Raw genomic sequence first — 27682 nt, forward strand, 5'->3', positions numbered from 1 at the left:
TGTCTTGCCAAATCGAATAATACTTGGGGTAAATTTAGAAAAAGCTAATCCAATTGTATTGTACAAGAGTTTTGAGAGGAAGTAAGGCGTTTCTGTCACTTTTTCTGAGTTAAAAACGCGAGTCACTCTTCTGTTCCAGTATGGAGTATTCCGCAACTTTCAGTTTCTTAAGTGCACACCTTCTACCCACTCGCAGAATCAATGGGGAACCTGTAAGATTGCGGGGACCATCTCGAAGATCTGTGATATCTGATGGTACAGTGATCTCACCAAGTATGTATGGAAGATCTCATCTATACTTAATATCGCGTTGGTTAGTGCTGAAGTACAAATGGTCGCTCATATCTGTCTCCTTGTTCCCCAGAGAGATGAGAGCTCCATCGCATATTCATGAGGTCAGGGCGTCCTCACCTATCATATTAAGGACACGTATAAGTACATATATGATGAGGTCTTCCTGAGATATTTGCTGAGAGAGATGTACTGGAATAAAGGAATTATTTGATGAAAAATGTTTTTAATAGTTGCCAACTTGTCACCAGGAGGTGTTGTTCATCCTTGTGATTCAAATTAACTGTAACGGGTCAACAATCAATCAACTTCTCTCATACTTGTACCTCCATCCCAAAGTCTTTATTGTCATCATCTCTTAAAATTGCACCAGTTATCCTCGATAGTGACCAGATCATGTCAGAACTTCAGACTCAAAGCTTTGCCTATTGGTATGTGCTGAGGAGACGCAGTCGAACATTGTCAAGTTGACGATTCACAGCATTTAATAATTTGATGCTTATCGTCTTTTGTGAAACGATTAAGACACAGGAAAGATGGTGGGTGTTATTTTTTAACCATATTTAGGAGAACAAAAACGTACTGGCTCATCATATTTTATTAAAATTTCAAAAAATAACAAAAATGACTCCCTTTCAAGCCAGCAACCCCAACCCGCTAAAAGTATTCCCAACGTCAGATGTGCTTAACAGTCTTGATATATGGTGAGGTGGAGTCGTCAAATGCCAGGTGTCTTGACTCAATTTGAGGGAGACAATACTTTGTCGGAAAATAATTGGCAAAAAACGATGCTGCGTCTCATATTTGAACTTGTGAAACTCCATCATCGAAACAACTGTCTCAGGTTGCACCAGTAGTTTAAGGAATGTAATATTGGATTGTCACATATTGCGTTGTGTGTTGTGAAGTTTTCGTAGATATGGAATTGTACCACAACCTTAATCAGTGTGGCTAATTTACAATCTCACACCCCTATAACATATTGGACAATAGATGGCATGTCCACAAACCAGGTCACAGGCCTATGTTAGAATATTTTGAAATTATGCGATAATCTACGAATAACGATAATTTGCAATCTTTATATCAAACTGAAAATACTTCCATCTGGAATAAATAATGCGTAAGAGCAAGTTGGCTGAAACATTATGAAACACTGACAACACCAAATTTGTTTGCGTCCAACTGAGGATCTGAAATTATTTTGCCAAAATTGTTTCATTTGCTGTCTGGAGAATTGTATTGGTTACCAGAAACGCACAGTTTTTAAGGTATTTTCTCAACTTTTTCTGTCCAATTTTCGGATTCCTGTGCAAAGCATATTTATATCTTCACAAATGTGGCAGGTGACTAGTGTGACATCGATTCACCAGGGTGTTGATTTCCCTGATGTCGCCCCCGGCAGCCCCCAAGGGGGTTCTAATGAGATTGACTTCGGTTAGAAATGATAGTATCTGCAAATACAATTACCGACTTCCGGCGAGATATATACTAGTCTGAACCAATTATTGGCAGAAATGGAACCCAAATTGAATTCACCATCCATGTCTAACACGACTTAATGAAATTCTAGGATCAAAAGTTGTGAGGCTAGTAGCATTATGGTTTAGTGATTTGAAAATGGCAAGTTTCATCATTATCTTTAACACTTAGAGAACATACACAGTATGGTGAAGGCAGTTTATTACCGTACTGTGGCGTACAGTGACACACATTACGGCCTTGCTATTCTGGTCTCTTGGGAGACAATTGCCAACCAAATGAAATTTATACTTTTTTTTCACCAATCGTGACAGATTTACAGCCCTGGACAAGAATTTAGACATCCAGGGGGAGTAATACAATCCTCGTCACTTAATGCTATGGAAACCCCTATCAGTTCCTGCCGGATGAGCCATTTGCGGCTGGTGCAATCACCCAGCCCACTAACTTTAACAAGGATTTATAACGCGCTCGCCAGTAGCAAGGACACATTTAATCTCGTTAGCAAAGAAGACATCACCAGCTTTATAGAAAATTTGCTTCTCAAAGATTAGGTTTTTGAACCACTTTGGGGTATATCGATTTTTCTGGGTTAATGCAAATCCGATACATTCTCACTACTTCAAAACATTTCAAATTACAATCTTGCAGTTTCTCTAGGAATATTATCAGCCTGAGCCTAATCCGGAAACCGTTCCATACAAATGAAGGAGCTCACTTCCTAGACTACACTTGGCCATTTCATGCCAGTTGAAATAAGCGAGAGCACTGCTAGCCATTCCATGAACTCACTGTGACAAGTTTGATGCTCTTCCGCTATGAGTCCTGATGAATCGAATTGAGATTTTGTCGCCAATATGCCCTGAGACAGCACTGCTGCCTGAGACATGGTTATCGGGATGTGGTCATGGGTTTTAGGTTACCATACAGGTTCAACAGTATCAGAGTCTTTTTTCCTTGGTAACATGAGATGAACGACTTACTGGCCAGATATTGGAAATGGTTCACTTTCTCCAAGTATGTATTGACAATGCCATGCGAAAGGCTGCTGAACAGTAAGGTCCTTATTAATGTCACAATGCAGCTGTGATACCCTCGTAATGTTAGGATTACCCAGGGTTTTGACGGCTAATTTTGCTCGCTACATGTACGTAACCTAATTAGCGCAGACCGCTGATAGTTAGAGTTGCAGGGAATTCATTGATGACAAGTCTGGCCAGGATTCGGGATGTCCAGAGGACTGCTTGAAGTGCCACGCAAATGAGCAATTTAGAACCTGCCTGCAATTATAATCGTGACTATGTTGGACAAGAGGATCTTTCATCTGCAGGTAAAACCAGTAATCGCTGGGTTAGATATTGATTCATAGGTTGCTGACCCCCCCCCCCCCCCCCCCCCGATGACCACAACAAACAAGCAATTGTCGTTGCCTGCAATTTAAATCGCAGGTCATAGTGATTTGAAAGGCTCCTGTGGAGGGCCTTACTACACGCTCAATTCATAAGAAAAGTTGCAGAAGTGATTGCTGAGAGGTCATTCTAAAATGACAAATATAACTTTGAGATGTTTCAAGAACTGCTACAACCTTTGATTAGGTGAACATTTGACATTATCATTACAATAATTTCTTATGAAAAGCACTAGACTTCATTATCCGCAAAGACACAAAGAGCACAAAGCTTTCTATATTGTCATCGGTTTCCTCCACTTTCCGAACACTTCAAAATCGCCATCAAACAAGTTGAGATTAATATCAAGTCAATCGCTATACTTTCACCGAAGCACTCAGCCGACTTGAGGACTTGTACGGTTTCCCTTCGGTAGCAGATTAAAGCAGTTTGAATGAATAGTTTATTCAGAAGTGATCAATATAACCACAGTTGAAGCCAGTCAAGCCCGTCAGACTCTTTATCTGAAATAATTTGATATTTTCTGAACGATAAGAAATTAATCATTTACATTTGGGTGGTCGTTGGACCGTGGATAACCAATGGTGATAATCTGTATGATATAAGTAAAATGTTTACCACGACTACTGATGATGGTAGCATTTACCACAAGTAGAGACAACTGTTGCATTGACAAAAAAACACACCTATTTGTGATGCTAACATTGACACACCATAACTACTGATGAAGGTAGCATTGACAATAGTGAAATTATTGCAAAATTTAGTCAAAGGGGAAATTATTTTGATGCTCCTTAAGACATTAGGAAGAAAAAAAGATGGATGAGAAGTTATTATTCTACCTGCATACAAAAGATTGTGTTAACAATGCGCTGACAGAGAGTCATAACTTCGGCTTATTTAACAAACTAAAAAAGATGGATGAGAAGTTATTGTTCTACCTCTGCATCCCAAAGATTATGTCAACATCGCGTTGACTGAGAGTCATAACTTTGTCTTATTTTACATTTATAACGTAACATGATATTTACCTTCGTGTGTTGCAAAGAAAATTATACCACTCCTACCACCTAAAAACAGGAAGTTTCATAGTCAGTGTGTTTACACTGTGGCATCTCGTTAACTGCCTTGCAGGAGCACTGCTGTGAGAAGGCAGGCAAAAAAGACAGTGCCATATTCGCTGTGCTATGCCTCTGGGGGATCGTGTCACAGAATCAACTCGAGCTGCTGTGGTTTTGAAAAAACTTTCAACCATTTTAGAATATCCCTGAGGTATCGTCATGCACCTGAGTATTCAGGGCTTGCTAATCGAGGTCATGCAAGTTACCCAGTGATGACGAGCCTGGCATCACATTATAACACCGGAAACAACTTCCCCTGGGATCTTCATGCACCAGTATTCCAGTCTCACTTCCCAATGTCACGACCCCTACCCAAAGATGACGAGCCTGGCATCACGTAATAACACCGGGGACATCTTCGTCAGGGATCTTCAGGTATCAGTATTCCTGCCTCACTACCCTCGAGGTCACATCGTCTACCAAAAGATGATTCAGCAGGCATTGCGTAATAACACCAGGGAAAACTTCCTTGGTGATCTTCATATACCAGTGTTCAAGGTTGACATTCCTCAGGGATCTTCATGCACCAGTATTCCAGTCCCACTACCCCAAAAGCTCACGTAGTCTACCCATAGATGACGAGGCAGGCATCACGTAATAACGCCGGGGACATCTTCGTCAGGGATCTTCATGCATCAGTGTTCCAGTTTCACTACCCCAAAAGCTCACGTAGTCTACCCATAGATGATGAGCCAGGCATCGTGTAATAACGCCCGGGACATCTTCGTCAGGGATCTTCATGCACTAGTGTTCCAGTTTCACTACCCCAAAAGCTCACGTAGTCTACCCATAGATGATGAGCCAGGCATCGTGTAATAACGCCCGGGACATCTTCGTCAGGGATCTTCATGCACTAGTGTTCCAGTTTCACTACCCCAAAAGCTCACGTAGTCTACCCATTGATGATGAGGCAGGCATCGCGTAATAACGCCGGGGACATCTTCGTCAGGGATCTTCATGCACCAGTGTTCCAGTTTCACTACCCCAAAAGCTCACGTAGTCTACCCATTGATGATGAGGCAGGCATCGCGTAATAACGCCGGGGACATCTTCGTCAGGGATCTTCATGCACCAGTGTTCCAGTTTCACTACCCCAAAAGCTCACGTAGTCTACCCATAGATGATGAGCCAGGCATCGTGTAATAACGCCCGGGACATCTTCGTCAGGGATCTTCATGCACTAGTGTTCCAGTTTCACTACCCCAAAAGCTCACGTAGTCTACCCATGAAGGTGAGGCATCGTGTAATAACGGCGGGGACATCTTCGTCAGGGATCTTCACACACCAGTGTTCCAGTTTCACTACCCCAGAAGCTCACGTAGTCTACCCATAGATGATGAGGCAGGCATCACGTAATAACACCATGGAAAAGTTAATCACCAGATTATTAAAAACATTAGGGACGTGACTGTTTCATTCCTGATCTACGGTTTGCATGGCTCGTCATAATAGATGGGATTTCGATAACATGAAATTTGACACTGCAACTTTGAGCACAGATAACAAGACTCATAATCGTGGGGTCGTGGGTTTGACCCATGGAAGGATTGCTGCTGTGTTGTCTTCTGTTCTTGAGCAAGACGTCAAACTCAACATGTCCTTCAAATGAGCCAAAAATGGAGGTTCCTTGTAGCTCAACCTATGCTGAGAAAGCAATATACCCCGTGCAAGTGGACTTATAGCTTGAGATGGAATCCTTTCCCAAGTTGGAGGCAAAGTCACCGGGCCAATAGATCCAAATTGTGCTCCAAAGTTGTGGCATGCATAAGTGATTTCAAGTCTAGATAGTGTAGTTCTCCTTGGAGAATGATGCCTTCAGGCAAGCGATCTTGGTGATTGCCCTTAGTCTGAACTATGAGAGTGTCCTATGGAGCCTGTCACATCCGTGTTTGTCATATGACCGCAGTGTCAGCACCAGCTGATGTCATTTGCCCCTCGCTGGGAGGGTCATTCTCCTCTACGAGGGTCATCAAGATTCATTCCCCTTACCTGCCACCACAGTGACAGCAAGGACCATCAAATTGGTTACTCAGTATACTGTTAACTGATAAATTTTTGCAAAAAGATATTTTTTGATTGGAAGAAATTTCCTTAACGCTTACAACACACATCACAGAATACTTAACATACACATCACTTAACATTGTAGACCATAGACAGACGATCTATGGCAGCAAACACTCCTTAAACCAACCTGCACAGACCAAAGCACCTTTTGCCAAAAAATGCAACTGTGGCCTTCCCCCACATCAGAATACTAGTGGTACTGGTCATATCCCTGACCACTCCCCATCACAACCTGATCATACGAAAATTGCAATGGTAGAGTCCTATCTTAAGTCTTCTTCTTCTTCTTTCGTTCACCACGTTTTAGACAGTCAGTCCGGATTTTATCATAAAGTCGGTAGCCTGCGTAGCTGCTGGAGATCTCTATATAACTGGTCATGGATTCGTGCTCCCTCTGGCCAGGTCTCCTTCCTCAGGTCTGCAAAACTTGAGCATCTTCCCAGTATGTGCTCAGCAGTCATGGGCTCTTGGTTGCATATGCAGGTGTCGCTCTCGCCTAACTTAAGTAAGCTTGGCACGTTGGTCTAAAAAAGGCTGGGTGCTTTAAGATGTCGTCATCCCACTACTAGTGTTATAAATTGTGATCTTTTGCGAGGATATCAGCTTATGTCACCTGTTTTCCAGATTGCTACCAGTATTTGCCAGCAGCTCACAATCGGGAAAATGATTTTTCTGGTATAGTTTTGGGAATACTGAGTGGTGATGGAGACATAAGTTGGTGTCAATTGGAGACTGCTGACAATCCCTGGGTGGAACAAAGAGTTAATCAGTGCCAGGTCAGACTTTATGGTTGTCGATGAAACTTATCAAATGGTTGGCGGTCCAGACCTAAGTCGGGTCAATGACATCTCTTGGAAACTGCTGGCAGTCGCTTGGTGCTAAACCTTGATGGAATGAAGTGCTTAATATCAGTTCCAGCAACATCAACCTTTGTCTCAGACTTAACGATTGTCGATGAAACTTATCAATTGGTTTGCGGTGGAGACATAAGTCAGCTCAATGACCCCAGTTGGAGAGAGTGCTGATAGCTACTGGATGCCAAATCAAGCTAACGGAATGAAGAGCCAATCAGTGCCAGCAGCATAGAGGTTTGTGACAGACTTGATGGTTGTTGATGAAACTTACATGCATCAACTGGTTGGCAGTGGAGACATAAGTCAGGTCAATGAAGTCATTTGGTGACTGCTGACAGTTACTGGCTGCCAAACCACCTTGATGGAATGACGAGCAAATCACTGCTGGCAACTTTGACATTCGTGTCAGACTAAACGATTGTTGATACTTATCAACTGATCGGCGGTGAAGACATAAGTTGGCATTAATGACCCTGTTGGAAATTGCTGACAGTCGCTGGGTGCCAAACCCCAGCCTGACCGAATGAATGACCCCTGTTGGAGTGACCCAAGTTGGAGGTTTTTGACTGTCAGGGAGTGTGTAAAAAAGTTTGAGGGCAAAGGAACGAGCACTATTCATCCCTCCCTGGACCCCACCCCCTTCTCTGGAAAGACGAACATGACCATCTTCTGTTGAAACACCTCCTGTTTTTATTTGTTGATCCAAAAATATATATAAAAGATGAACACATGGTGTCATTTTCTTTGGCCCCCCTCCCCGAGATGAAAAGTTCTTGGTTGTTGTTGCTTTGTAGCCATTTTAATATGCTCTCTTCTTGGCAGTGGCCGAGTTGGAGATGGTGTAAACTGGGAGTTACTTGGTCTGAATAATAATGGCTAATGAAGTACCCATCATTCCCAACAACACTGACATTTGTATTAGATTTTATGAACGTGATGAAACTTGCACTGGAATAACAACCTAATAAAAAATTACGATGTTCTGATCTCATCCAAGTGACATGCTCCGTATGTGGTACTGTATGCTTAATGAACAGCAATTTGGCATCATCCATCTTGTTGACGGGCCGTTTATTCCCCTCAGCGCCCATGTTTATTTCATGATCAGTGGTACCTGCATCGTTTACACAAGGACTAACCTGTATGATACTAAGACGGAACGGTCTCATGAAAAACACGTGAAAAAATAATAGCTGGATTAATGGCCATCGTGCCTGATCATGGTCTGTGATAAAAACCGGACCATTATAGATTGCAGCCTGAGACCGGTTCGTTTATTCTGAGATGCGGCTTGATGAAGAAGGAGGATAGCCTGTAGAAGTCATGGCGTAAGTTAGGCGCATGAAAAACTAATATCTCCATTACGAAGAATAAATGAATGAAAAAGCGACATCCTGAAATTATGGCCATTTCATTGAGGATGTGCCTAATTGTACAAACGTTAGAAGATGGAGCAATTTTCCCTGTGTGGGTCTTGCGTCTGATGCGCTGTAATGGGTACCTTCTGATAATTGATTTGAAGGAGATTGCATTAACGCTCAGGAAAAAGTGGTGATGGTTGAGCTATAATCAGGCAAGCACTGGGTGCAGTTTCTGTAAGGATAGCATCATGCAGAGTACTTGCATTTTGGTCATGTTGTCAGAAGTCGTGTTCCAAAGGCAGAACATATTAGTCAGATGTTTGGACCTCGCCTGCAGGTTATGGCAGCTTTTAGCAGTATAACCCAACGCACCAAACCAATCATCTTTAGGCACGCCACCAGGACTCTCGGTACAGCTGTTATCACCCATGATCAAAGCTAACTTCGTCATCAAAGCTGTTAATGACGATGATGCCATGCTCCATGCACCAATAGGATGATGCTTTATCATGTGAATGGAAGTTAGATGTGGTCAGTGACCAATTGATCCACTATGACAGTTCTGCCTCAGTTCGGAATGTAAGGCTGATGTTACATAGGAATGAGCTACTCACGCCACATTTTTCATCGACTCACGGCTCATTTTCACGTGTCACTCCTCATTTGTCACGAGTGAACGCGGCGGTTTACATACAGATCATTTTTCGCTCGTTCATTTGTCACTTGGATTTTCTCGGCGACGCACATGGACTCAGAAGAAGAAGAGATGGCAGCCATGCTGCTCCCGATGGAGAATAGAAAACGAAAGCGGAGGCGACGGACGAGAACAATGTGGTACATAAAAGTGCTGCATTTTTGCATTTTTTGTTTCTCATTTCCAATCGAAATTAGCTATTGTATTAATGTGTAAACTAATGAAAATGCCGAAAAGTAGCTATACTCACAGTTTCGAAGGCGATATCACTACAAATGCACATGGACGTCCACTTTCTTTGCCAGCTCATTTCACAAAGAATGAACATGTCCATTCATCGCCTCACGCGTGAAATGACATGAAATGACGTGAGGCGACGAATTCGGGCAAAACTTACAAAATTCACTTCAATGAGAACAGGTCAATAGGTTTTCCAATGTCCATTCATCAGCTCACGAATGACGAGTGACAAATGAGTCGTGAGTCGATGAAACGTGAGGTCTATGTAACTTCAGCCTAAGAGACATCCAACCATTCATTTTTCCACAATTCATTAATCAAGCGGACAGATTTTACCTTCAATTGTAATGAGTGGGCAGCAAGTATATTAGTATGGTGCCCTTGATTCTCCAGTTAGTTAAACTTGTTACCCCAAATTCAATTTGAAAAACCAATCCCAAGACAATGTTCTTCCAGGCTCATCTTGACTTATGTATACTTCTGAAACATCACATATTTATTTATTTTTTCACAATCTTGCTGATAGCATCTGTAGGGCATACATTTATCTTGTTATTCAGAATCATGTATACCTCCGAAACAATACATGTTTATTGTTTTTCTCCGCAATCTAGCCCATAGCATACGTCTGTCATTCATTTATCTTGTTATTTCAACGACAGAAAAACTTCCCTCAGGTTTCTCTCTGACTTGCAGTTACATGTCTCATGTATTTTTTTGGTATCGGGAAAATCCCCCTTGAGGGGTGTTTCATCATACTTCGGTGATATGAGAAGATGGGTACTTAACATGACACACTGGCTTGCCATCTGAGCTGATTTCTTTGTAAATCAATGCATAACTTGACCAGCCTCTCTGCACTTAGTTGTGATGTCAACACTTGGGAATACTTCGATGCATCTGCCATTAGTCATGGCTTGACGTTTTTTTTGTGTTGACTGCAAATGTGTCTCTCGGGTCAAAAAGCCCGGAGCATTCTCTGTTTCTCTTTTACCTCTACAGATATAAAACCATTATTGGTAAGCCTTAGGTGCATTCTGCTATCACATGCCAAAAAGTTTGTAACGTCTGCTGTAAATGTTGGCAAAGCGGAAGTCCTGGTGTCACTTGAGTGTTGCTCTTGCCTCCCTATAAGCATCATTGGAACACTTTAGGTCCAGCCTGTTATCACTTGCTAATAAGCGTGGCACTAGAGTCTCTGAAAGTCTCTGCACAGTTAGCCGCAGTGCTCTTCATGACATCTCTCTTTTGCCTGAACCAATATTGCCCGATGCGTTTAGGAGATCGACGTAAATAACGGTAGGATTGACACAGGATTTGAGGATGAAACAGATGTCACATGGAGGAAGATCAATGCAGGTCGATGCTTGATCCTACCAAGGTTTTCTCCAATTCCCCGTTGATTTCCAAATTTTATGCTTACACTCAAGAATGACCCAGTGGTGTGCCCTAAGGGACATGGTCTCCTGTTATCGTTGGCATCCTTGAAGTCCCTACACAGTTAGCTAAGTGCTCTTCACAATGTTTGTTGTTCACCGAAACCAAATATTGCCTCATGGGCTGAGGTAATCAATGTAAATTATGGTGTATTGGGATTGACAAAGGATTTGTAGGAGAAACGAATCTAACAGCAGATGTTGAGCAAAACAGATCGATGCTAATGTTTTGGGTGTCTTCTGATCTTATTCCCTGTTGATTTCTCGATTTGGTATAAAAAAGAGATTGTTCTTATGATTGCCATCACCTTACTAGAGTGTTAGGGGTCTGGTGTTCTGGCTCAGCTCTCACCTCATGAAGCCCTTTTCCTTTAGTTATACCACACTTCTGGAATCATTTACTTCCCTCAGCTAGTTTCTAAAGATGACTCCATGTGAGAAAAGTTACATTTCTAAAAGGCACTTTCACATATGTGACCCGCTCTACCAAAACTAGGCGCTTGTCGCATCTGAACTTGACAGGTTGATACGGACTTGTTGTTCATTTCCCTATTGTAGACCTTTTGTGAAATGTGACCAAATCAGTTTGTAATAGATTTCACAAAAGGTCTACAATAGGGGAATGAACAACAAGTCCGTATTAAACTGTCGAGTTCATATGCGACAAGCGCCTAGTTTTGGTAGAGCGAGTCACATATTGTCTTGATCAGAATCTTGGATCAGAACAGTAGCAGACACCAATGTGGTGATTTAGGGATGCCCAACTAATGTTAAAGTAAATAATACTGGCTCTACCATAGTCTACCGTGATTTCTTATGACAACTACAGTGGAACCTCCCTTAGCGGACACCTCTCTATTAAGGACAGCACTTGTCAGTCCTGAGGGTGTCCTTAATAGAGAAGTTCTACTGTACTACTTATAACCTTTCTGTCCTTAACAGATGAAAAATGTGATGAAGTAGAGAATGTCATATCCTCGGGCATCGAGACTCTCCTGAGGGCTTAGACTACGATAGTATTGATAGTACCATGCTCCTCAGCTTTACGGTCCAGTTACACATTGTGCCGATGGTGATATGTCAAGATCTATCCAACGGTGATAAGTAGAGTTTCCAATAGCAGGAAGTTGTCCGTCCAATTAGAGCAAGTGGCAATTACAAATTGTTGTGTTACATGAAAAACCTCTCAGCTGAGGCTTTTCTCACCTGAGCGAGAGAAGCCATTCAATATGAAATGACATGTCACACCTGATATTTCCATAAGTAAAACCGTGTCTGTGTATGGTTTCAATGATATGTGTACTGTAGACCCCTTAGTTTTCACTAGCTTAATATTTTTGCAAGGAGGGGTACGACTGGGAACTTTAGGGGGATGAAGAAATGTTTACTGAATGGTTTTATCATTGGGAAATTGAGCAATTTGCTGACCTAAATGGGGTTTTAATATCTGATAATGATGAGTTCGCAAACAACGTATAGAGTCGCAAAAATCAAGGGGTTTATTGTAGTCGTATTCAGCAAAAAAGGAAACAGAAATAGACATCACTGTCTTCTAGCTTGAAGCAAACACTGGTTAATTCATTGCAAGTTTTGTGACAATTCGTTGGTCTTTTTCTTCTTGCAGCTAAAGAGGATTTACGATACTGCTATCCAAATGTCTTCTGGCTTAAAGTAAGCCAAGCTCTGCCATGTCTTAGCATGCAATCTTTTTCTGCTTCCTGCTAAGGAGGAAACTTAAATGCCAAACATTGTTATCCATCTGCATTTAGGTTGAAAAAAGTCCTGGTCTATTTTTGGCAAATTTTATGAAAATCAGTGACGTTTTCTACTTGTAGCTAAAGAAGAGACGGAAATGCAAGACATTGCTATTCAGGCATCTTCCAGGTTGAAACAAGCTTTGATGAAGAGTAAAGAGATGCAGGGGAGGTTAGAGGAAGAAAATGCAAGCCTCAAGGTCAGTCAGCCGGTAGTTTCTGGTGCTGCATATGTTGGACCAGATAAAAGAGACTTTGAATGTTTGACGTAATGTTTGTGTTAAGTGATGACAGCCAAACATCTATGGTTGAGAGAAATAATCTATAGCCTACTGCCTGAGAGTCACGTGCAAGCAGTCAGTCATCAGATAAATGACAGAGTAGTTCTTTTGTCTTACTTCTTGATTATTATCCGAATATGAGGAATTGAAGGGTTTCATCACAAAACGTGATATACCCATCCTTGTCATTTTGAGAAAGGATTTATTTGATAAAGAGATTTTTAATATCTGTTCACTGCTGGCCTGATTTCTTAAAATATTGAGTTGAGAGCATACTTTGTCAATTGTTTAGCTGTATAGACCATATTAAGGCTGGTTGTACTGTAGGAGGAAACTGGGCATCCCGGAAGAAACTTACACTGTCGAAGAGTCACCCTCTCTCTCAAATGAGTCTACCAGAATCAACTGGATATCAAAGCAGGGACATCAGATGTGACAGGCGATGATGTTTCCATTGTGCCCATCCGATGGCCCAACTTTTTGATTCTCTTTCTTTTTGATTCCCTCTTCCAGGAGGATTTGTTAGATTACCAGCAGCGGTTGGAGAAGTCCAAGGAGCAGGAGGAAGACCAGAGGAGCACGTTGCGAACTTTAGAGGGAACGGCGGCCAAGCTCGAGACTGAGAAAATAAAGCAACATGCACATGAGGTAAAAGATTATTTGTCAGTTGTTCTGCATATTGATGAAATCAGGCCTTTGTATTCACTGTCAGGTCATTTGAGAACAGTGAAAGATACGTGGACTGTGGTCTTGCACCTGACTGGAACAAGAGTAAAAGGAATATACTGTTATGGGTGTCCGACATCGGTTCCTTGGCATTTGCGAACGCATTCTTGAGTAACGCCATGCGGTCTTGTAAAAAAGGATAACTACTAATTATAATAGCTTGCCTTATATTGGTATTTTTGATGAAGCTTATAATAAGTTCAGTGACCCCAAACAAAATCTTCACTTTCACTGCCATTCCCATTAGTTACCAGTTTTCATGCCGATCTACCCGCACTGTTCGTATATCCATCTGACAGGAGGAGACTTTAGGATTGACTTACACCGCCAATAAGTTGGCATGCGTAACATTGGGTGCAATGATCTCTGCGTAGCCTGATCTTAAGAAAACTGCTGTTAATGCAAAGCTGTAAAAATGTCAGGTGCTGGTTAGACAGGTTAGAAAAAAACGTATCCATCAGCTGAAGGTAACTTTGAAAATCTTCCTTCAATTTGGTATGAATGAATCTGCTGCTGTGTTCTAAAAGCAATTTTGGATACCGTCCAGTTTCTGATACCTTGCTTTTCTTGAAAACGACCCAGTGGTTAATTTCTTTAGATGGTTAGACAAAGAGATCCAGTTGTGGAATGTGATAGTTATCTTTCTGTATTGGTTACAGTGAAGGAGAATTCCAACCGGGATCTTGGAAACTAGCGGGTGCCCATTAAAAGAACAGGCAGACTTCCCTAAATGTATAGGGCAAGTTTCAAAGAGTGAATTCTGTCTGAACCTTTTATGTTAAACTTCAGTAATCTATTCACTGAAGTCTTTGAATGTCATGTTACATGTACAGTTACATGTATCATAGTTCTCACAAAAGCGATATTTCACCAACCGCCTCAGATAATTGATTTCTGTTAAGACTACTTTTAAGTTTCTATTCATATTAAATATGATGCATTTAAAAGCTTCTGGTTGGTTTATAAATTGGTTATGACACTTTTGAAAAAGGCCCTTGAACTTTGTATAACAAACAACCTTTACGATATTGAGAGGAAAGAGCCCATAGTCACCTTGGCTTTCGCGGGAACGAACATGCAATGATTAAAGTTGATGAGACAAACTGAAACCTGACGTTGATTGAGGGTTGCCCTTATAACATTACAGATAGTTATTGGATAATGGAACCCCTCTACTGTTGGTATGCCAATATCTGCCAAGCTTAAACCACTTTATTGAGGATGATGGGTTGATGGAGCGTGGGTTTTCATTTGAAAGTCTCAATTTGATGAGTGCTGGAATGAATAACTTATTATAGCTGCATAGCTGATGAGTTCATTCTTCTCAAAATGTCCAACCGAAAAAAGAAAAATACCATTCATCATTATCGTTATCATTACCGGTGCCGCAATTCTATTGGGTTTTTGCCGGAGATATGGAGGCCACTGTAGGCAACTGTCCACCTATGTGAGATCTTTTACTTGGCATAGACACTAAGGTTCATGGGACCATGGCATTTAGTCTGATCCAACAGACCCTTGAATGTCTATTTATTGTATGTGGTGTGAAGAGCAAGGAATTTAAGTCCCTTGAAAGCCGCACCAGTTCATCCAGACATACAGTCCTGGGTTCTCCCAAAGATCGAACGCGGGTCCAGCAGTGGTGTCCAGCAGTGTTAACCACTAGGCTATGAGGCTCCTCATTTTCCATTCTCCATCACTTTCATAAATGTTTTCAGTCCAAGTTGACCCAAGAGTCTCAGATGAGGTGTGCCGCCATCAGTCGAGAATTAGAACTTGTGAAGAATCAGCTGAAGACGACCAAGTCCCAGCTTCAACAACTACAGGAGCTGCTTGCCACACGGGAGCACGAACACAGGTAAATGAAGAGAGAGTTGGGCCAAATCCAATTTGTTATTCCTGACAACATTTTTGGGCCAATGTAAAAATGTTCTGGTTTGCTGTGGTAAGTGCAACAATGAGTTTACCACTGGCTGCTGTAGTGCAGTCGGGCCTTGTTACTCCTTGAAGAATGATGCCTCAAATATCTAACTCGGGAGAATGAACCCGGCAGTCGACAACCTGATGTGTTCTGAGTTATTCAAAGAACAGTAATGCATTGGCTGTCACAAGCAGCTTATGAGCCATGCCATGGAATCATGCCATTAGCTTTTGGATGGTTACAACTAATAACAGTGTGGACATGCCAGTAACCTGGTAGAGATGGTGCTGGTTATGTGGACAATGACTGTCATTTCAAACAATCAGCTCTGAAAACATCACTAATCTTCTCCAATGGCAAATGAGGGAGAAAGAATAGGTTTCTTTCACACCAGGAACTCTTGCGTGAAGAGTTATCGCTGGCCATCGATTAGATGTGTGTCAGCGTGGATGGAGCTGGCGAATTGACATTGCAACGAAAAAAAGGCGCAGAGAAAATCTGACGGGAACATTGCGTTGATTATTGACAGGTTTGTCTGTGGTGTAAACTGGTTCACGATAATGGATGTAAAGAAATCAAGCTGACTTTTCCCGCTTTGATGCTGGGTATAGCCAATGTACCTTAATGTGGTATTCTTGCAGCCGATTTGTTGTGACATTTGTCCTCATTGGACCAATCTTGGATGAATAGAAATAACATCGTGTAATGGATTGGTATTCTATTCATATGATGGAGGTGGTATTGGTAGGAGCCTTGGTCATATTACTCGGCCATAGTTTGCTTTGGTGACTTGACAACGCAAGGCCCATGCAGACATCGCGCTGACAACACTAGCTGCTGATAATGTAAATGACACTGTACAGTGTCACATGGTACCACTAACCAGCTAACAGAGCCAGCATGACAACAAAGCCCCGAGTGACTGCACCCCCGGTTGATTCAATAACCAACTAACAGAGCCAGCATGACAACAAAGCCCCGAGTGACTGCACCCCCAGTTGATTCAATAACCAGCTAACAGAGCCAGCATGACAACAAAGCCCCGAGTGACTGCACCCCCAGTTGATTCAATAATCAGCTAACAGAGCCAGCATAACAACAAAGCCCCGAGTGACTGCACCCCCAGTTGATTCAATAACCAGCTAACAGAGCCAGCATGACAACAAAGCCCCGAGTGACTGCACCCCCCAGTTGATTCAATAACCAGCTAACAGAGCCAGCATGACAACAAAGCCCCGAGTGACTGCACCCCCAGTTGATTCAATAACCAGCTAACAGAGCCAGCATGACAACAAAGCCCTAAGTGACTGCACCCCCAGTTGATTCGATAAGCCACAAGCTCACTCTCAAGTTGTGCATTTGATGTTACCTTTTTTTCGTTCCAGGAAAGAGTTGTCGAGTCGTTATACCTTAGAGAGTAATGAGCTTCAAGAGCTTCTCAGGAAAGAATCTGCCAGGATCGAGGAAAGGTTCCAATGCGAGATCCGGGCAAAAGATGAAAGGTGAAGTTGATGTTTCCATGTGAGAATGCACTGTACTGTCTTTCCTCATTTCCTCATCAAACATTTTAATGATCAAAAATAGTTCAAACTCCATCGTGTCAAATTATAAGTCTGATCAAACTGATGCCAAACCGGGAATATTTCATGTAAAACCCAGCTCCATTTGATTAGCTGTGGTCGATTCCCTGCTGCACGTATAATGTCAGAAAAATCGCACAAACCACTGATAAAAGTCATTGATTTCATGCACCTGATGCCAATGTTGGTTCATCAGACAATCCGATGCAACACACACGTGCCAGTTTTGCATCTTTCACGTAAATTATTCACTTCCTTATTCGCTTCGTCAGTTTAAATCATATCACGATACCCCATTTTTGTCAAATGACTATAAGATTTATAAAAAAAATTCAATCACTTTCTGCCGAGTATCACAGAGTGCTTACACAAGCGTACGTTCTATCAGATAGCGGTAAATTTTTCGACCATTTTATTGAGAAGATGGATAAAAGTTGTGTGTTTTTTCTCGAAATGTCAATAATGATAGACATCAAGAGAAGGTGGAGTTTGTTTTAGGTTTCATTCAAAAAAACAGATTAAGCATTGAATTTTGAAATTCAAGTGTTTGCTGACTAGATTTGAAGAAAATTCGATTGAATTTATTGTTATATGAGGATTATACTTCCTCCTTGACTGCCCGATTTTCCAAAGGAATATTTGGTGTAATCTGTTCAGATTTTGTCCCTTGCTGGCTCCTGTGACGGAGCTTGACATAAAGTTTTAAAAATATATTCATAAGATAGATTTCTATCATTAAAACCAGGTAAAATTGATCAAGGGTTAAGAGTCATTCTACATTATCATTTGAATGGTTTCTTGTGTGTGGGTTGAATCCAGTATCAAAATTGATGTAATCAGTTTGGAATTTGTCCCTTGTTGGCTTCTGTGGTCGAGCCATGAAAACATGACAAGCGATTTTTTTAGTCACTTTCTAACCACAAGCGTAATGATGTCATTTCTCTGTCTTAGATTGCAGTGACTGAAATTGCTTGTTTGTGCAGCACTTAAGAGCTCAAAAAGTTTCAAAACTTGCCATCTATAAAGGCTTCATTTGTTTCCTTAGTTTAACCATTGGTTGCGTTGTGTGAGATAACTTTCAGATTAATGCTGGATAGTGGTTCCGCGGCATATAAGTCACTCTCTGTCAGCAGTGGATTCAGTTTAATGAAGCTCACTAACGGGAGATGCGATCATTAATAAGTTGAAGTCACCCAATTTCAACTCTCCTTAATGGTTGATTTGGCAAGCATGATGAGAATGAATATCTTACTTATGTTGATGAACTTGAGAAGCGGGTGACGTAGTGGTTGGAGTGACTAACTTCTGAGAGGTAGTTGGTGTGAATCCAAGCCACTTTGTCCTCTCCATGTTAGGGTCTGAGGGTTAAGTAATACGCATGCTTCAAAGCACTTTGGTAGATTTGTAAAAGCATGAACAGATTTGTCTGTCCTGCTGGTGTCCTTGATAGTGAGTGTCTACTGTGGACAATTCTACCTGCAATAGCTGGTAGTTTATCATAGTAAAAAACGATATTCTCGATATTTCTTGGTGTAAAATTAGCGCAATTACTATCAACTATTTTAAGATGTTTGGTGTGGTTGTTAGATTTTTACTTGGCTTTGATGTTGAAAAGTTTACTAAGGTTCTCAGTAGGGTGCCATGATATAATTGATGTTTTGTTGAAGCAACAAATCTATATTTGTCGCTTTAAAGATCGAGTTGATTTTAATAGATATAAGGTTTGGGATCATTATTTTTATGGAAACGTTTAAAGCAAGACTTTGCGGAAAGAGCAATTGTCAGGAATTCTCTGAAAGGCATTTTAAGAAAGGCCTTATGACGGTTGTTCACTCCACATTATCATCAATTAGTTTCGGCGCTTTTAGGCCTGTCTGAAACATCCATTAGTTTTCTCCTTGCAGATTAATAAATGGTAATAAAACAAATCCTGCTTTCATCACCCTGATCCTCAACACGAATTCCAACTATAAAGTGCTCCTCAACATTTGTTAATGATGAAGTTTGAGAAAAAAGTTGTCCCTCAATGCGAAACCAAACATTTGTAAGATGTATTTTTTGGTAATAGAAAGATATAATCTTCCAGAAGTAAATGCTAGTCATTGAGCACTCAGTATAATGTCTAAGATCAGTGATTTTCTTGATTCTGAAGTTTTAACCAATTTAGTCTATGCACTATAGCTCATCCATTACTAACCTCTGATTTCTATCAATGAGATATAAAAGAAGAATAAGCTGATTCCAGTGATATAGCTTCTCTCTTCGCTAATGAAAACAAAGAAATGGTATTGAGTTTAAGAAACTTATACAGAGCTTGAGGTTCTTGGTTGTCTGAGACCGCTTTGGTTAAACGAAAATGTTGATCTAAATCCAAGGCAGCAGATTGGATGTAGTTTGAGGTCTACTTGAGTGGTCTCAATCAGACATGTCAGACAGCCTAGGACATACAGCGTGCTATCAATTTCTATTCTAAGAGGGCTCAAAATGAACACATGCTATCGAATTAAAACCTAGAGGTCCTTGGTTACGATACCAAGGACCACTCTTATCAAGACGAGGCTTAACTCGTTTCTGTTACAGTCATTGATATCCTGTGAGCAAGGCTGCTCCTCTCGTCCCTCAGGTGCGCTAAAACCAGTTTCAGCCTCTGCTTTGTTCCTGCCTTCAGTTTCCCTGCAAGTGCACCAGCTTAAGCCACTGCTCAGTTCCTGCCTTCAGTTGCCCTGCAAGTGTACCAGCTTAAGCCACTGCACAGTTCCTGCCTTCTGTTTCCCTGCAAGTGTACAAGCTTAAGCCACTGCTCAGTTCCTGCCTTCAGTTGCCCTGCAAGTGTACCAGCTTAAGCCACTGCACAGTTCCTGCCTTCTGTTTCCCTGCAAGTGTACCAGCTTAAGCCACTGCTCAGTTCCTGCCTTCAGTTGCCCTGCAAGTGTACCAGCTTAAGCCACTGCACAGTTCCTGCCTTCTGTTTCCCTGCAAGTGTACAAGCTTAAGCCACTGCTCAGTTCCTGCCTTCAGTTGCCCTGCAAGTGTACCAGCTTAAGCCACTGCACAGTTCCTGCCTTCTGTTTCCCTGCAAGTGTACCAGCTTAAGCCACTGCTCAGTTCCTGCCTTCAGTTTCCCTGCAAGTGTACCAGCTTAAGCCACTGCTCAGTTCCTGCCTTCTGTTTCCCTGCAAGTGTACCAGCTTAGGCCACTGCATAGTTCCTGCCTTCAGTTTCCCTGCAAGTGTACCAGCTTAAGCCACTGCTCAGTTCTTGCCTTCAGTTTCCCTGCAAGTGCACCAGCTTAAGCCACTACTCAGTTCCTGCCTTCAGTCTCCCTGCAAGTGCACCAGCTTAAGCCACTGCTCAGTTCCTGCCTTCAGTTTCCCTGAAAGTGCGTGAAAATAGAATGGGCCACTACCTATTCCTTGACCATTGGATGACTACAGTAAACTGACATCATACTCTGTTTTTTCTATAATCTTGTATTGGTATGGTTATACCTATCTTTTACTTCAGATACAACACTTTATTGAGCCAGTACAATGCTTTGGAAGATGAATTTAAGATGGCGCTCCACATCGAAGCTGACAGGTTTAACCAGGTAAGCAAATATTGTGCTGTCATTGCAGTCCTTACTCCTGAAATTCTCTGAAAGAATACATTTATGAAAAGCTATGTACAGTGATGGTATATAAAATGTACAGCAGATTTAATCATAAACAGAACCCTTGAGGCATGGTCCCAAGAACCTACCTGCCACCTAATCTCAGAATCATCGGAACATAATCCGCAAGTAACATTCTCGTAATCCATTATGCGACTTGATCATGATGCTATTTTTTAGCCATTTCCTTTCAAAGTAAAGTGGAAAACAGATATCTGATGTTTGCCTGAGGCATTGAGCCGATTGTTACATACATCAGTGTTCTGGGCCATTTCAAAATCACCTCGAGAGATGAAACTGTCTCATCTCTCTCAAAATCAGAGAAAAATAGAAAAACTATCACTTTGGGCCTAAAAAAGAAGTACCGGTATGAAAAGTGAAAGTGCAGTCTCAAACGTTTTTGATATGCATTCGAAAAGACACCAGGCTTAGTATGGTTAGCCTGACATTCACTCCTTGTCTACCATAGGTTGAGGTTCTTGTAGTGCATCATGCATTATGGTATAAGTAGAACATGTTGAAACCAAAAGGTGGATTTCCGCCCCCGCCTCCAGGTGAAACAGTCATCTCGTGCCCTAAACATATTTTGATATGGTCCCTGAAAAAGCTGCATCACCAGCTGTATCTCCTCATTCCTGGCAAGATGTTTTCTCCTATTGATGAAAAAATACTTGAGTGGTTTTGCTTTTCTCGTATATTATTTTTGCTTTGTTTGATTATTAATAGCCCTGCAGATACGTCACCTTACCATTATCTTCCATTTTCTTCTCGTTAAAACTTTGTCTTTGATGAATAAAGTGAATCCCTGGGGTTGCTCTCTGCCAAAGATGGAAGGAAACACGGCAATATTTAATGAAATATTCACCCTCATGCCTCATTAATCCCGTATTGCACACAATATTATTGTGCTGTACGTTTTTACATTTCATGTCGCAAACTTCCATCTGGTACTGTTCCAGACTTAGTTGAAAAATTTTCATTTTGGTGAAACTTTCACATTTGGATGAAAATTGACCCTTTGTTGAAAAATGTCACATTTGGATGAAAATTCCCATTTGGGTGAAACTTTCAAATTTGGATGAAAATTCACCCTTTGTTGAAAATGTCCCATTTGGATGCAAATTTCACATTTTTGATGAAAATTTCACATTTTGATGGAACTTTCACATTTGGGTGAAACTTTCTCATTTGGATGAAACTTTCACATATGAAACTTCTATAACATGCAGTTTTCCGTGGTTGAAAGCAATATATTACTGGTACTGATGTTTTCATTGTGGAGTTCTTTGAAATGTCACCATTTTGTTTGGAGAATGCATTGAAAACAAAAAGAAAGCCTTTCATGTGTTGTGCCCATTGTAGGATCATGTTTGGCGATGTTCTGTCGGAAGTGCCGAAAACACACTGGTATTAAAAACTGGTCTGAGCAAGCATTAATTTTAAACTGTGTTATCTTAATAACTAGTCGATTCATCATTTTCGGTAATTCCAAACTGTGTTATCTAAATAACTAACGACAAATTGATACATGGTTTCGACAAATCTGCTTTGACGTCTTAAAACTTGCTGGAAACATGAGTTTACTTTAAACATCAAAAGCTATTCCATCTCAAGGCAATTTTTCATTTTCTATTCTTTCATTGCTCTTGGCCATTTCAGATGTGTACATTTCCAGCAAGATTTCTGTTGATCTTATTTTCTTATTGACTTGCCATCATAAACACACAGTTACCTCTCCTATTTGCTGAAGCAGTGAAACATGTGAACCGCTCTACCAAAACTAGGCGCTTGTCGCATCTGAACTTGACAGGTTGATACGGACTTGTTGTTCATTTCCCTATTGTAGACCTTTTGTGGAATGTGACCAAATCAGTTTGTAATAGATTTCACAAAAGGTCTACAATAGAGAAATGATCAACAAGTCCGTATCAACCTGTCAAGTTCAGATGCGACAAGCGCCTAGTTTTGGTAGAGCGGGTCACACATTGGTGCTTCAAGCTAGCTGCTAGTTCAAAACTTTCATTCTTTCCTATTGTTATAGTTGTTCTTTTAACATGTTTGGTCATTTGAAATTTGTACATCAGATGCCATATCCAGCTATTTTTGTTTTTTGCTATCAGAACACAATACCTTGGTCACCATCTATCTTGCCCCTCAAATTTACCAAGAAGTTTTATTATTTGTCTTCGATTGTCTACCTAGTTTCTCATAACACGCCAATATTTCGTCCACGGCAGCGCCCATGGTCAAGATGATTGTCCATATGTTGTCAATACTATTCGACACTTCAAGAGAACATCACGAATTTACACAACTTCAACTGGTATTTGTAAAGCCCCAAACTACCGGGTGGAACAGTTTGGTTTGTTCATCAACCTTGGAAGATGTTTGCAATCTGTTGGTTCCGGCAAACATCCCAGTAATATTTGTTATGCAGTTGTTGTCAACATTTTCGTGGCTTTCTTTTGTTTTGGTGTCTATTTCAAGAAATATCAAGGTATAAAAGACTGTAAAAAAGATGTTATATTCTTTCCCCGCAAGACTTACGTTTCCATAACTTACTTTGTCATACTTTTATGTACTAAAGTGAAGCAAAGTAATGACTTTTCAATGATATCTGTTTAATTTGAAGTCACTTTCATCTTCCACTTCAATATATGTGCCCGTTTCTTTGAGTAATAGCATCAACAGTAAAGTGGTTGAAATGCAATTTGTCTCGTGGTAAAAATGTCATGGTTTTGAACGATGCTCGAATCTGTTCGCTAATTTCTATAACTTGAACTGATTTTTAGATATCTTAAGCTTTGAGTTTTATGTGTTTTGGCTATGATTGAAGAGTCTCCCAATCAAATTGATCTGTTCGTGACTATCTATCGCATGCCAGCTTTGATTTATCATAATAAAAACATCGTGTAGCACACCAGAAGATCTTCTCACTATCTTGAGACAAATTTAATCATGATCATATGGCGACACAGGGCTTTTTATCTTTTTCTCGTTTTCTTCCATTTTTGAAGATGTCTTTAAAGAGGGCATTTCGCTGTTTTTGACACTCTGAGAGGAACATGGTGATATATGCAGGCGATTTATTACTTTTTGAGATTTTTTTGACTCGCTTATTAACAAGACGGATTGTGTTTTCCCACACATAAATATCAAACTTTATCGGTCAGTTCTTATTTACAACATTCTCCTTCCAGAACATCTGCTTTTTACAGCCAATAAAAACCCTTATCTTTTCAACTTTAAGATGAAATAGGAAGCTGCGAAACACGCCGCAAGTTATTTTTGCTCCTTAGAACTTCTGGTTGGTTTGGTGTTTTTAATGTGCTTAGAAAGCAGAAGCCTTACTTGTAAATGTTATAGCAATACTGACAGATGTTGTCCTCTCAGAAAAGATGTTGTCCTCTTCGAAAAAAACACTTTCTACTGTTAACCACAAACATTTTCGTGCTTACTTATTACTGCAATTCATCAACATTTTGGAAAAAATGAAAATTTTCACGTTTTGTATTTCACCTTATTACGAAATATCTTAATTTTTTTCCGCAAAAAATATTTTTTTGCAATTTTTATTTTTCGCAAGTCTAGGTCATTTGCAAAGTCTGTAAAAATAAAATGACCGCAAAAAATTAGCGGTTTATAAAAATCAGCGCATTATATTAGCCATGTTGTTCTGGTTCATACGTGTAGCATAGCTTTTCGCTAACATGTGCACCTTTCTTATCTTTCTTAGCAATGTTTTTCAATACCTATTTCTGTGTTCTTCTTTAAGTGATTCATCATAACTACAGACCGCAGATAGAAGCCTTATAATCGTCTGGTCATCTCCCAAGTACCAATAACAGGTTTCATCCATAAAAAACTGGATGCGCATGTTTTTCTTAGAAGCGATTTCCCATCATTTACTGTGACATAAATGAATACTTAGTAGTTAGTCTAACTCTAAAGTTAGGGCTCAGTACTTGTGATAAAACATACAAATGAAATAACATATATAGATTTTATCTCTTTCACTGCCAGACACATTTTGTAATTGCTGTAAATATCCATCGCAGAACGAAACATGTATTCATTTTTTCGCTACAACACTAGACACTTGGTGATAATGTATGAAGAATTCAATAGGTAGCCTATGTGAAACTTACTAGCGTCTCAGCTCTTGTTGATTTTTATCAACTCCGAATGGGTATTTATGCCTAATGGTTGTAGATATTTGTCATTTTGGGGCAAAACAGCAAAAAACACTTTTTCTCGGATAATACCACAGGATATACCACACATATACCAACAAATGAGTTTTTGATACCAATTATTTCATTGTGACAAATGTGCATAGTTCAAATCTAGTACGGTTGTCCCTGTGGGGTCAGCCAGATGGTTCTTTTGTCACAGCTTCCCTTACAACTCCGGGGTGGGGGGGAGGCTGCCGTCAATTAGATGGACCTTCCCTTGGGTAGTATACAATTGAGCTCCTTCCTGAGAGAGGGAAACATGTCAAGATTAGCTTTTGTAGGAGATGCCTCGGGTACTTCCTACGTCTAGAGTTCCTGCCGATGAGCTAAGTAGGAAGTTGTTGCTCCCATGATGCACGCAGCCAAGGAGATTGATAAGGACTATCATTCAAGACTCAGTAGTGACTGGTCTTTATTCAGTCTTGGCGCAGCTTATAGAAAAAGAAATTGAGAGCAACAGACATGTTCTGGAAACATTCTCTGAGCTTATCTTCTTCAGCTGTCTCTCTTTTCTACGTTTTTTCCTTGCATTAAAATATTAGCAAAAATCTTCGACGGATTCTGTAACGTCTCAACAGATCTTTAGCCTGAGGCGTACATTAGGGAATGACAGACGTGTGTGTCTGTCGTTTGAGTGATTACATAGGGCAATTGGTAATCAGAATCACATCCTTTTTAATAAAGTTACAGCTACGGATGTTGTGCAATATTAAAGCCTCATAATCATGTTACTTTAAAATCCAAATGCCTCAGATGGGATTGCTTTTGGCCATAAGTTCCTTCTCATAGCAACCATCTTGCCATTATACTGGTGCCATATCTGGTATGGATAAAGTTTCCGCTGAGCGCCAGGCCCTTGGGCCTCTTGTGTTATCAGTCATCAATGTTTTACAAGTCAAGTTTTCACTCTGCAGCGCGTTTAAGATCTGAGGTGTATCATGTGGGGAGCAAGGCCTGTTTTTCAAATTTCCGGAGTATACTAGAGTACTGATAAGCGGACACCTCTCTATTAAGGACACCCTCTATCAAGGACAACATTTGTCAGTTGCGAGGGTGTCCTTAATGAAAGAGGTTTTACTATATATTTATGAAGGTCCTACACTGCCATTATTCCTTCTTTCATTTTTGTTGAAAATTTTTCGGGAATAGCAAAAATGAAAAGTTTGCAGCTTAGAATATTGGAGAAGGACAGGTGCTTGAAATGGCCAAGTCAAGGAAGCTGAATCATTATTGAGATGTTGCAAGTAATCCTCTTGCTCTATCACTCAGAGTGGTCAGTCATCAGTCTCGGTTTATTCGGATAGTGCCCTTATCAATCAAACTTATGACCCGTCCTATAGTATTGATTTGCTGAAGGGCGCTGAGTGACTTGACCTGTGACTGTCCGAGTTGTGTGGTTTTGATGTTTGATAGAGTTATTAGTACTCTGTGTATATACAATATACTTAAATGTGTTTTACCAATAATGTTGTTGCCCTTGGTCATGGTCCCAACTCCTCATCCTTAGGCAGCCCTGTGACTGATGATATGGACAATTACGACATATATAAGCTCCCAGCAGTGTTCCTCTAATATTTGGACATGTATATTTTATTGATTCACTTGTGATGATTAAATCCACGCCAGTGTGCCTCGTATTAAATCTTTGTCAAGCTCTGCTCGGCGTTGGATCAACAAACGTGGTACTGGAGGCATCAATCAGGGTTTCCGCCAGGAATTTACGTTAGGGGGGTCACAATCCAGGAAAAAAAAATTTTTTTTTTGGCTAGATGCCCGGAGAATGCGTTTTCCGAGCATTTCAGAGCCAAAAACTCACGTGCAAAAACACCGACGCCGGTTTTCCTACATGAATTTTTGAAAATCGGCAAAAGAATACATAGATAGTGATAAATATATGTCGTTGAAATGTTATGAAAATGCAGCTGATGAATTCCCTCTCAAGTAGTCTGTTTGATACTGTCTGACACATCCCTGATGTTGTCAGTAACTGATAAGGACATTATAGTGATTCACACCTTATCTTATCTCTTTCATTTAGCTTAAAAAAAGAGATATTTTGAAATCTGCATTACTCAACTTTGCTGAGGGGGGCTAGTGCCCCCCTTGCCCCCCCCCCCCTCTGGCAGAAACCCTATCAATGTGTTGCCAGTGATGGTAAGTGATGTCTAGGGAAATGATAACTGGACAGAAATGTGCTTTTTTACTGTTTTTGTCATGTGACTTCTATGGGTGTCACAAGCAGGTTGCAGCGGTGTTGAATGTTTATACCTGTATACATGATAACAAAGTTCTGTTGAAAGGCCAGCAGAATGTGTCACTATCAGCTTGGTGAAATAATCCATGTTTGAATTCCTGGCCCTATTCAAAAGTCTACTCAAAAAGTTTATTTCAGTTGCCAGGCATGGCAAAGCGGGCAGAGAGGTGGAATTTCAGATGCCTCACAAAGACAGATTTATTGGTTACCTTAGACCGAAGAATCAGGAATCTCTGTATGAAGGAGATTACCTAACTGTAGCTTGATCACATTCAACTGTAAATCCATCGAACAATTGCACTAATATTTCGTCACTTGATGACC

General features: G+C 40.7%; 2 protein-coding genes across 2 annotated transcripts in view; one reads left to right on the top strand and one right to left on the bottom strand.

The window, feature by feature from the left end:
• The window catches only part of LOC135496064 (leucine-rich repeat and coiled-coil domain-containing protein 1-like), a 106283-nt gene that overhangs the window by 53152 nt on the left and 25449 nt on the right, over positions 1–27682 (top strand). The window contains exons 12-16 of the mRNA XM_064785176.1: positions 12791–12909; positions 13504–13638; positions 15435–15574; positions 17023–17139; positions 20722–20806. Coding sequence (XP_064641246.1) covers positions 12791–12909; positions 13504–13638; positions 15435–15574; positions 17023–17139; positions 20722–20806 — 596 coding nt within the window. The remainder of the gene's footprint in view (positions 1–12790; positions 12910–13503; positions 13639–15434; positions 15575–17022; positions 17140–20721; positions 20807–27682) is intronic.
• The window catches only part of LOC135496065 (FMRFamide receptor-like), a 92121-nt gene that overhangs the window by 48408 nt on the left and 16031 nt on the right, over positions 1–27682 (bottom strand). The gene's annotated exons all lie outside the window — the stretch shown is intronic.

This window comes from Lineus longissimus, chromosome 11 (genome assembly GCF_910592395.1).
Source record: "Lineus longissimus chromosome 11, tnLinLong1.2, whole genome shotgun sequence".
NCBI lineage: Eukaryota > Metazoa > Nemertea > Pilidiophora > Heteronemertea > Lineidae > Lineus > Lineus longissimus.